Raw genomic sequence first — 12,053 nt, 5'->3', positions numbered from 1 at the left:
TTTATTTTCTTTTAAGTCACCAAAAAAAAAAAAAAGAACCAAGAACCTTAGAGCAAAAGCAACTTTTACTTGCCACTCAACTATTGCACTTTTTAACTTTATGTGTGACACATATTAATTATATAGTATACATAAATATCTAATTTAATTTTTGTTTTTTCTATTTTTCAAATTAATTATATTTTAATTATATACCATTATATAAATATAAATTTCACTAAAAGTTTATTAATCTGCTTGATCTATTTCAATGCTAGTATTGTGATTAAGGTTATTTATTTTGATATTAGTGTTAAAATCTACTAATATTATAGTTAGATGATAGGTTTTGTGAATTAATTATTTTTTATTGTGTCAAATTAAGATACTATTGTAGTATTACTGATAAATTTTATAGTTTTTTTATATTAGTTATTTTTAGAAGTTGAGACTTAATTCTTCATAAAATATTAGTGAAGTTATGTATTTCAAATTTTAATTTTAAGTTTTTAACTATTTTATATTTTATATTTATGTGAGACCGATTTTACCGGTTCAACTAATAATTTATCAGTTGAACTAATAAATCAGTAAACTAATAGTTTGACCGGTTCGATTATCGGTTTGATTTTAACAACTATGGCCTGAAGATTTGGTCCGGGCTCAAATGGTTTGAGTTATTGGTCTGATTTTATTGTTATCAAGTTTAGATTCGAAGCATAAAATATTGGCCAGTTAAACTATTCAACCGGGTTAGAAAATGCCCAAGCCACTTGGACCGGCCATTTGAACCCAAAAATAAAAAAATTATACATTTTAATATATACTTGTGACTAATGCATCAATATCATAAAGAACAAGTTTGCAACTTTGACACTGAGCTATGAATCAATTGATGAATGGTAACTACATTTTTATGAAATTTAGCATTATAAGACGAGTAAATAATTAAATTCGTTATTAAAAGATTATTTGTTCTCTAATTTAGTTCCTAATAAAAAAATTTTTTAATCAAATTCATATTTTAAATATTTTAAGTTAATCACGTTAATTTTTTTAGTACTTTTATTATTAATAGTATCATAATTTATTAATATAACACATTAAATATCTAACAATCCTAATTAGATATTAATATGATAAGTTCATGAAATTAGATTAAATCAAAATCCAATTACGAGGGATTTTGAGGTATAAAAATTCTTAAATTTTGAGATTAATTTGATTTAATTTCATAAATTTATTATGTTAGTATACTAAGTGTGGAGTTAAATTCCAAAATGGTCCCTGAGATTGGCGTCGTGCACTAAAATCGTCCCTAAGATTCTAATTGTATCAATTACGTCTCTGAGATTGACAAAAATGCACTACATTAGTCCTTGACCTATTTTTCATTAACAACGTGATGACATAACTTGATAACGTGAGCTATTAGTAATACGTGTCACTTCATGATTTAGTCACGTATAATGGTATGATGATGTGTTGACTAGTGATATGTGGCAAGCTAACGTGAATAGTTGTGCCACATGTCACAGTGCTATTTGGCCACGTGTTTGTTTGTGCCATGTGTTACAACAATATTCGTCCACGTGGCATCCATTATATCATCATTGTAGATGTACCAAATTAGTCTTTCACTTTGCGTTAAGTGACTCATTTTAATCCCTGAAATTGAATATCGTGCATCAAACTGGTCCCTTCACTAGTTTTTTCTCCTTTTTTTCTATAAATTCAAAATTCTCAAAATCTTTGAATCCATTAATTTCAATTTTATGTTTTCACATGTTATTTAAATACAAGTGCTTTTATAAAATGTTTTTTCTCTTACGTGTACTCCTAACCGCCGTTTTGGAGTTGACGTGAAGATATTTCAAGCATCCCCACTACCATCTCCGACTTCTTTTATCTAGACTGAAGAGGTCGGAGATGGTAGTGAGGGTGCTTGAGTTGCTTTCAGTCTAACTCATTTGCACACAACGGAAACTTGTATTTCATAAGATCCAAAAAAAAGTGTATTTAATTCTTAATTTCTTGTTAAAACACATTGTTTTTTATGAAAAAATGTGTCTAATCAATTATATAATTCTTTTTTCATAATAACATACTTATATATTACAAAATTTACCAATGTTAAATTATTATAGAAAAAATTATATAATTAAAACTAAAATCTTAAAAATTTTTATAAAAGCACTTGTATTTAAACGATATGTAAAAAAATGGAATTGAAATTAGTGCTTCCAAGATATTAAAAATTTTTAATTTTTTAAAAAATGAAAAAAAAAAAAAACAGGTGAAGGGACTAGTTTGGTGCACAACATTCAATTTCAGGTACTAAAATGAATTACTTTGCATAGGAACTAATTTGGTGCATCTACAATGATAATATAATAGATGACACGTGGACGAATACTGTTACGACACGTGACACAAATAGACACGTGGCCAAATAGCATTTTGTAACGTGGCACAACCATCCACATCAGCATGCCACGTGTCACTGGTCAACACATCATCATACCATTACACGTGGTCAAATTATGGAGTGACACGTGTCATTAACAGCCTACGTCATCAAACCATGTCATCACGTCGTTAATGGAAAATGGGTCAGGACTAACGTAGTGCATTTTTGTCGATCTCAAAAACGTAATTGGTGCAATTAAAATCTTAGGGACGATTTTAGTGCACAACACCAATCTCAAAAACCATCTTAGAGTTTAACTCACTAAATATGTGGTGTAGTGTCACTTAAAATATCACATTAATAAATTTTAACACCATCAACTACTCAATAACAGAAAAATTAATGTAACTAATTTAAAAATTTTAATAAAAAAACATTTTACGAATCAATTTAAAAAACAAATAATCTTTTATAAACGAATTTCATCGTCTACTCGATATAAAACTTTTAGTTATAAATTGATGGTTAAAAAAGTCCCATTCGAGGCGAAATAAAAAAAATCATTATTCAATAATCAATACATCTTAATGATCTTATTTTACAATAATAATAATAATAATAATAATAATAATAAATTAAAAATTATTGAAAATTTTTAATACGGTAAATTTATAAAAAAAAAAATTAATGTAATAGTTATATATCTTTGTATATAAGTCTCGCCTTTAGAAACCAAAAAAAAAGATATAAGTCTCGCCTTTACATGGTATACTAGTAACGGCTTCTTCCCACTCTTCCCCTGCTTGTTCCGCCGCCACAGCCGGTGCCATCTATCCATCATACTTTCTCATCGGCCGCCGCAACTGTTGCTGCTCTCTCCGGTTGACCTTCCTCATCAGTTCTCATCGCATCCTCTTTTCCTTTCTTCCTTCAATTTGCTATTGCGTTTAACGTTTTATGCTGCCACTCACTTCATTCTCCTACTTCCAAGAACTCCTTATCTAGCTTCCAATTCATCCATCTTCTTGTTTCCGTTGTTTGTTCCCCGTTCGAGTTCTTCAGCATCAGTTGTGGAAAAGCTCTGAACTCTGTAGCTGTGTGTTCGATTGAGGGGTTTTTGTAGGGTTTTGCTGGTGAAAAACAGAGCTCACGGAATGGGGAAGAAAGGAGGGGGGAAAAGTTTCCCTAAGAATAAAAAAGCCATAAAAAACGATAAGAAGAGTTCCCGGCATCCTTTTTCAGCTGATGACATGGACGACGAGATTGATGCCTGTAACACTATTTTCTTGCTTCTTTTTTCTCTTTTTTCCACCCTTAAAATTGAGTGTTTTTGTTTTTTTTTTTTTTTTTTTCTTGCTTAATATAGTTTGAGCTTATTGTTCTTATTATCGTAGTAATTGCGATTATGCATTTGGGCTGCTTTTCACTGATTTACTTTTTTGATAATCCCTTTTCATGTTGCAGTCAATAAGCAGAGAGATATCATCCCACTTGACGTGAATGCTGATGCTGAAGAGTCGGACGAAGATGATGAAGTCCCTGTTTTTGATAAGGTTTTGGTGCTACAGACTCTTTTTCTTTTTTTCTTTTTTTCAATATATGAAAATTTGAAGGCTCAATTAAACCTGAGGTATCATGCATTTTGTGCTTATTTTGATTGCATAAGAATTAGAAACGAAGTTTTTTTTTTTTTTTTTTTAATTGACTCTCATTTGTTTTCTTCTCAAATTTTGCCCAAAAGGGTATTGATGATAGTGAAGATGAAGACTTTGACGACGATGAGGAGGAGGACAATGAGGATGCTGATGATGATTTGTCGAAAAGTAAGCATGAGTTTTCTGTGTTTGCATATGCATCAAAGTTATTCATTAGATTTGATTGAGATGGATGTTGTATATGATAATATATGACTCCTACCTAAAGAAAGTTACCTTAAGAGAATGCTTGACCTCAAGATTGAATCTCAATCATCCTGCTTTGGTAGTTCTAATTACCTTAAGATAATGCTTGATCTCAAGATTGAATCTCAATCATCCTGCTTCGGTAGTTCTAATTACCTTAAGATAATGCTTGATCTCAAGATTGAATCTCAATTATCCTGATTTGGTAGTTTCGACTTATATTATCTGCATTCTTTTCTGTAAGGATGGGGATGCTGGAATTTTGAAACCCAACTTTAAGAGTGTTTTTTGTAGCAACCTTTATAAATCATATATGCGAAGGTCAACAAGTTACATTTGTAAACTGACACTAGATAGTATTATTGTTCTGCAACTACTTTTGTACTAGAAATTATAATTTCACAGGTTTTCAAGTCTTCCATTTTTTCACATGTATAATTGATGTTCCCCATTTCTTTTTCATGTTTATTTCATTTTTATTTTTTTTAAATAAATATGCTTTTAACGAGTATTACAGTTTGAATTATGGTAGCAGATCCAACAGTGTTCTGTTTGTTTAATTTATTGCTTATTAAGCATATGGGTATAGTTTAGGCTAAAGAGAAAAATGATTGCTAACTTCAATGTGTTACTTTTAAAAGTTTTTGAAATGCAATTTATTCAAGACTCGAGATATAATGTTGCTAATTATTGATGTGTGCTTTTTCCTCAGTGATTAGGCAAAGAAAATATTTACGTGCAAAGTTTGGCACGGGTGAGGATGATATGCATGATGATGAAGAGGAGGAGGATGAAGATAATAAGCTTACTTGGGGAGGAAAGAGGTTTGCTCATGGTGCTGAGAACCGTAATTTTGAGGTTAGGATTTGAGCAATACATTATACTTGTGTAAAGGATTTTTGCTATGGGATAGATAAATGTTTAGACAAGCAAGTTTTTATGGGATAGGGTTCGACATTTATTCTCGTGATCTTTTTAGAAGACTTCCACTTGAACAATATTTCTTTTTAGATAGCTTTTTTCTTTTTCTTATCCTCCCATCTTTTTGTACTACTCTTCTCTCCATTTGAGCAATATTTTTCTTTATATAGAGAAAAAAACAAATTTTTGCTACATGTAATTTTTAAACCATTTACAGATAGTTGTTCTCCTTGTGGATTTGTTGGTGTATTTTATTTTTTCCTACATTTATTTCTGTTGAATAATCTTTATTTTTAATTTCTTTAAGCTACAATCGAGTGATGATGAGGACCCAAAAGAAGAGGAAAAATTGGCATTACAACAACAGAAGGATAAAGCAAAATATTATACAATGGAGGACTATGGCCTTGTTGATATTAGTGAAGGCAAGGACGATGAGATAATGACTTTCGAGGTGAGTGCTGTTCTGTGCTGCTGACTGTATACATCATTACTTTGCTGCTGATTATGTATGTTGTTACTTTGCTGTCTAAGGGAAGGCAATTTTAATGAAGAAACATGTAGTGGGGAGTAAAAGGGAGAGAGAATCTGTAGAAGGTGCTGCATCTAAACATAGCTTTCTTTTATCTGTACAGGATGCATCAGACAAAGGAAAGGGGGCAGTAAGGTCACCAGATAGAGATATAACTTTCACTGTTGAGGATCTGAAAGCTTTGTCAAAGGAGGAGCAAATGAATATACTTCATAGGTCAGAATCTTATATTCATCACGTAGTTCTGGTTTCTTTCAAATTTGTCATTAGCTTTTCCTGGAATGTACCTCTGTCTAACAATAATTATTTTGTATTGATTTTAATATTCATTACAAACTCTAATTAAAATTGACATATGTAGGGAAGGGGCAAAGGGTAGGAAAAGTGTTGCTGATGTTCTATATGGAATATGTTTTCCTTTGCTTTTTCTTGATTAGAGACTAACTTTGCAGGTCCGCTCCAGATTTAGTTGGTTGGTTGTCAGAACTAAATGAGGCACATGAACAGCTTGAAGCAAAAGTTAACCCATTCTTAAGCAAGGTTTTTTCTCTTGCCCTGGTTCTTATTTTGGTTCCATGTTTGATTTCTGCACAAGTGATCAAAATAATGCAAATAGCATGTCCTATACTTTAAGGGAAAAATTCAGTTACTGTAACACATAACCCTGAATTATTGTTGGGTTCATTGGCTTTTTTGTTTGGTAAAAAATGGGCCATTGTTATATTATGTAGTATAATGCATGTTACCTAATGATGGTATGCCCATTATCAACGTGGATGACAGATGACTTATAGAAGCATGTCAGAAGGAAAAATGTTCTTGATCATTGAGATATTGATACTAAAGAAATAGAGTTGGTTAAGTGATATCCATCAGTAATTAGTAATATCGGTAAAAGGCTGTGTTGTGATCAACTTGGTTTTTGTTTTTTATTACTTTCTCTATCAATCTCTTTTAAGCTTCAGTTATTTTTATTTCCTTTAACCAAGATATTAGGCCCCTTTTTGTTGATGAAATTGTAGATGTTTTCTATTTTTGCAGTGTTATGATTTTATTCAGAATAAAAATTATGTACCATGCTTTTTTTTCCAATGAGGATGAAGGAAGTGTTGTATTAGAATTGATTTTATATTTTGTGCAGGCTAAAGCAGGGGAATTGGATATGAAAGGTGTTGTGCGTTACTTTGAGTTGAAGCAGCTTCTTTTGTTGTCATATTGCCAAGCTATAACTTTCTACCTTCTCCTCAAGTCTGAAGGACAGCCAGTCCATGATCATCCTGTGATGGGTCGCCTTGAAGAGATCAAGAACTTATTGGATCAGGTTTTGTTATTTTCAAACTAACTAACATTTCTGGGATGAATACCAACATATTGTACTTCTACTTGATTGAGTCAAAATATTTGAGTGTGTTAACTTTCTATGCCGGATTTTCTAGTTAGTTTAGTAACCTGGATGTTGCATTGCATATATGAAGGTATTTGACCTGTTGCAGTGATATTCTAAGTAATCAATTTCTTTTAGATGGCTAGTTTGTTTGACTAAATTTATTGGGAATAACATGCAAGAGTATTTGACTTATTACCATCACATCAGTTGTTTAGTTTAGTTTTTGGTGGAGGCAAGTCTTCGTTGTTGTTGTTAACTGGATCAAATGACAAGACATTGTAGTTTCAACTAATTTATGTAGTGTATGACATTATTCACACCTTGTGGAACAAGGCTTCACTGCTATTGTTGATGGTGCTGGTGTTGATTCAACTAAATTTATTGGAATGCCTTTGCATATAATTATATAGAACAATGTAAATGTATATAATATTGCATACATCCTGACCTTGCATGTATAGAAGTTTTTAATGGATTAAGTGACAACACTGTGGTTTCGAGTAATTCGTGTAGTGTTTTCACACCTCGTGGGGCAAGGCTTAGCTACTGTTTTTTATGTTGCTGGTGTTAGTTCAACTAAATTTATTGGAATGCCTTTGCTTATCGTTATATAGATCAAGTATATAATATTGCATAAATCCTAACCTTGCTTAAATATTGAAGAAATTTTCCAGTTCATCCTAGATAAATGTGTGACCGTTCTTATGTGATTTCAATAGCAATGGAAACTGTATAATCATCTATAAATAATATGGTTGATGTTTAATTGCACTCAAATATCAGATTTGAGATGAAGAAGAAGAAAGTTTTCTTTGGATTTTGCAATTTTCTAACATGTCATATTCAACAGATAAAACAACTTGACACAGAACTTCCATTTGAACTCGAGGACATTCTTAAAGGAAATAATGGATTGGAACCGGTACTAAAGAATGCTCCAACAACAATCGATTCTTTTTCTATGGAGCCTTCTGTCTTTGCCAAATCACAGGAAGAAGTGGTAGTATTACGTCTTAATATTTCCTTGTAGATTTATCTATTTTTCAAACGATGATCTTCGGAAGTATACTCATCAGATCATTGTTTTTTATGTATTGACGCAGTCTCAAAAATCAGTCGAGACAGAAAAATTCCAATCCTTGAAGGATACTGTTCAGAAAGCAAGAAAAGATGAACATCAGGTGAATTGTTCTTGTCAATCAATAAGAATAGTGCTCGATTACTTCGAAATTATTGATTATTGATATAATATACCTCCTAAGTCCTACCTAATTGCCTATACAGTGCTGTACTTTTATTTGGTTTATTTATGTTGTTGTAAAAGACAGTTAATTTGACTTAAGTATCTGGGAATATGGCAGAAAGCTTCCATTGGTGTGCAAAGTTTGGAAATGTTAAAAGTTAGAGCTTCTCTTGAGGAAAAATTGAAGCAAAAGGGTTTGTACAGCTCCATTGCTCCAAAGTCTAGTGGGGCCCTAAAACGCTCAAGACCGGTTAATGGGTATAGCTATGCTCTTATATTATAAGCATTACTTGCTTCCAACTTCTATGAACTTATTAGAAACCTAACTTTTTGTAGACGGCTCGAAACATATGATGATTTTGTTGACGATACTGCGGATGTTAAGGGGGCAGCTGGCTTGGTTAATGGTTCCAATAAAGTTGCACAGTATCTTAATGCTAATTTGAAGAAACCAAAGGTACTGAAGTATAGATTTTTGTAAAATGTATTCTTGTGAAATTCATAATAACCTGCCGGGTGTTAGCTGCTACTTTCATAGTGTCGTTATTAATTAATTGTGTATGCTGTCTAGTCCTTATCATTCATGTTCATTTTTTGTATCACTTGAACGTGAAATATCTCATTAGTCCCCTGTTTGGATGAAGGTCATTTCTGGTGATGATGATTTACCCAAAAGAGATGATATTGGAGAAAGACGAAGGAAACACGAGCTCCGGGTTATGGCTGGTGCTGGTGTTCAGAATGAGGATGACAATGGTGGTGACTATGATGATGAAGTTGGCCGTCGTGGATCTGACGATGATACAAACGAAGAGGATGATTTTGATAGTGGTGACTCGGAAAATGAATTTTACAAACAAGTGGAACAACAGCGAAATGCAAAACTTGCTGCAAAAGCTCAGGTTTACTCGAGGTGAAGTTTTGGCACCCGTTATGTATTTTCAAATTTTTTTCGGGATGTATTGCTCTATGACATTGCTAGAAAATTCTTTTATCCGAAAATCCGAATAACCAGAATTTTTGTGGACCATAAAAAGAAAGTTATTGGAAATGTACTATTCGCTCATTTTAACATGGGAAATAAAGATTGGCTATTTGGCTTGCTTTTGCAGGAAGTCAGGGGTTGTCCCATCCATGCCAGAGACTATAGAAGGAAAACGCCAAATAACATCTCAGGTTCTTGCCCAATCTATCACTTTTTCTAATATAATTCATTATTCCTTACAAACTTGTAAATTCTTACTTCATTGTTGGCAATATTTTATAGATGGCAAAGAACAGGGGGTTGACTCGAATCCGCAACAAGGCAAAGAAGAATCCAAGAAAGAATTACAAGGTACCTAACAAAGAAGCAGTTATTCTTTGGATTAACTTCTCGGATATTAATGTTAAACTGCTATCTTTCATCACTTTATGTTTCCTAATTTTCTTTCTTTTGTTGTCTCAATGTTCAGCTCAAACACCAAAAGGCTCTCAAGAAGCGGCAGGGACAAGTTCAGAGTATTAGAAAGCCTACAGGTCCTTATGGTGGTGAAGCTACTGGAATTAATCCTTTCGTTAGTCGAAGCATCAGATTCAAGGACTGATATTGTCATGGGGTCTTGCTATATCATTTGAGTATCACAATTTTGAATCATCTAGTTAAGATGGAAGCAATTTTCTTCTTGCCATGTAACAGTGTAGAATAAAAACTGAAATGATTGTTGATTGGGAGAGAAGAATTTTATTTTAGTAGGTAAACATATTTTCTTAGCCTCATAGACCTTTCCAAATTTTCCAGTTTTGATCTAATTCTTGAGAGCAGTTGATTGTTTTTCTTTTTTCCCCAACTTTTGTATGGGGAATACAAAGCTAGCTCAAGAAACAAAGGCTTATTTTATTTGAGAAAGTTACTGTAATATTCTGATTCCCCTTATTCAGTTCTCTTTCTTTGGATTTTTCTCCTTATTTCTAATTTTTTTTTATCTTTTTATTATTATTATTATTATTATTTTTTTGTGGATGAGCTCGTCTTTTGTTTTTTAATTTTTGTTTCTCTTCTTCTGATGTATTCTTTTGTTTTTTCTCTTCTTTGGATGAGCCTGTGTGCATAGCGAAGCGTTGAGTACTAAATTACTAATATTAGTTTTCTTGTTGCACACTGCTTTGAATTGGTAAATCAAGAATGCTTTCATGGATTAGAATATCACCAACCCAGTTAGTATACTTTATATGGATTTAAATAAATTAGATTAAAAATATCAACCATCCATAAAATTTGGGTTTCCCGCTATGGAGATTGTTAAAGAATGTATCCAACACTTCAAACACTATTTTATGTATTAAATGTATATTTATAATTTCAAGTAAAACGAGTATATATATAATGACTTGGATTAAAAATATAAATAACAATTTAACAAGCAAATAAATACAGCTAACGAATTATAATTTAAATGACATATAATTTTTCTATCCTCACTTAGAGGTTTTGGATTCAAGTCTTCTTCTTAATTTTAGAAAAAAAAAATTCAAATAAATACAAAACATGACAAATGGAGTGAATATCCATTTCGGTTCAACTAGGTATCCTTTAAATATGGTACAATTTTTAGCCTTTTCTTACAGTAATTCAAAAAAAAAAAATAAAACTAACACATTTAAAAATTGTAAATAGATTTAGTGTCTTTAAGAATTAAATTCATATTTAAAATTCAAATTAAATCAAACTAACATTTAAAATTTAAATCTTAAATTTTTGTTTTAAACTTAATATATTTAATATAATAATATTTTATAATTTAAATACACATCTAAAATTTAAATTACTCAAAATTTAAAATTTAACTTTTAAAATTCTAAAGATTTTTTACTTTTTAGAATGGATTAACTCTGACGGGTGCAAGAAAATTATGATTAAGTTCTATTTAGTAGTGTGTTAATGATCGAAAGATGTTATTTTTGTTGCATAACTTTCATAGTCAATTAACTTGCTGGGTTGGTTGCATGGGCTGGTTACACTGAAATTAAAAGAAATACATCTATTTGTTGGGATGAGAATAAAGATAAGAACTTATACAAGTAATTAGCGTGGATTATTAGGATTCAGGACGTGTACTTAATTAGTTTGAGTAAAGAAGCAAAAAGTAATCTAGAGTTTACAAGAGAAGATGTAGCTGATATAGTCATAAAAAATTGTGTTTTTATTTTTCAATTATAACACATCTAATAGTATGATATTATATACAAAATATTCTTAAAACACATCTAAAATGATAAAAATCTAGTTTTTAGATATAAACGTTTTCAAAATCGTTAAATTCTAGTTTTTAAATAAAAACGTACATAATACAATTAATCTTTTGATTTTTGATTCGATAAAATGCATCTAATATTTATTATTTAAATTATTGGTTAGATTTTTTCGTTACTTTTCAATGATAACACATCTAATAGTATGATATTATATACAAAATATTTTAAAACACATCTAAAATCGTAAAAATCTATCAGATGTGTTATAATCGAAAAATAACAACACAATTTTAAATTAATTGTTGATTATAATAATTTTGAAAACTAATAAGTATCGAAAAAAATTTAACTAATAATTTAAATAATAAATATTATATTCATTTGATCGAATAAAAAATCAAAAGATTAATTGTATTATTAACGTTTTAATTTAAATATTTAAAGTT

At 30.8% G+C, this 12,053-nt stretch overlaps 1 protein-coding gene across 1 annotated transcript; it reads left to right on the top strand.

Annotated features, from left to right (window-relative positions):
- Positions 1-3,074: 3,074 nt before the first annotated feature.
- Positions 3,075-10,310, top strand: EMB2777 (Sas10/U3 ribonucleoprotein (Utp) family protein). Its single transcript, XM_016325084.3, has 16 exons — positions 3,075-3,661; positions 3,854-3,942; positions 4,131-4,212; positions 5,003-5,148; positions 5,519-5,665; positions 5,847-5,959; positions 6,196-6,283; positions 6,885-7,064; positions 7,981-8,130; positions 8,234-8,311; positions 8,492-8,631; positions 8,710-8,830; positions 9,018-9,286; positions 9,486-9,549; positions 9,641-9,709; positions 9,828-10,310. The coding sequence occupies exons 1-16, from the start codon at positions 3,544-3,546 to the stop codon at positions 9,957-9,959; spliced, it is 1,986 nt and encodes a 661-aa protein (XP_016180570.1). The 5' UTR covers positions 3,075-3,543; the 3' UTR covers positions 9,960-10,310.
- Positions 10,311-12,053: the final 1,743 nt, after the last annotated feature.

Source organism: Arachis ipaensis, chromosome B10 (assembly GCF_059453495.1).
Source record: "Arachis ipaensis isolate K30076 ecotype BB chromosome B10, ASM5945349v1, whole genome shotgun sequence".
NCBI classification, from domain to species: domain Eukaryota; kingdom Viridiplantae; phylum Streptophyta; class Magnoliopsida; order Fabales; family Fabaceae; genus Arachis; species Arachis ipaensis.
This window is presented reverse-complemented; position numbering and strand designations above follow the sequence as displayed.

Excerpts from the sequence above, each read along its gene's own strand:
- EMB2777 (XM_016325084.3), top strand. The coding sequence starts at position 3,544 with ATGGGGAAGAAAGGAGGGGGGAAAAGTTTCCCTAAGAATAAAAAAGCC. Across the intron at positions 5,149-5,518 it reads CTGAGAACCGTAATTTTGAG|CTACAATCGAGTGATGATGA; the intron begins GTTAGGATTTGA and ends AATTTCTTTAAG. Across the intron at positions 8,831-9,017 it reads CTAATTTGAAGAAACCAAAG|GTCATTTCTGGTGATGATGA; the intron begins GTACTGAAGTAT and ends GTTTGGATGAAG.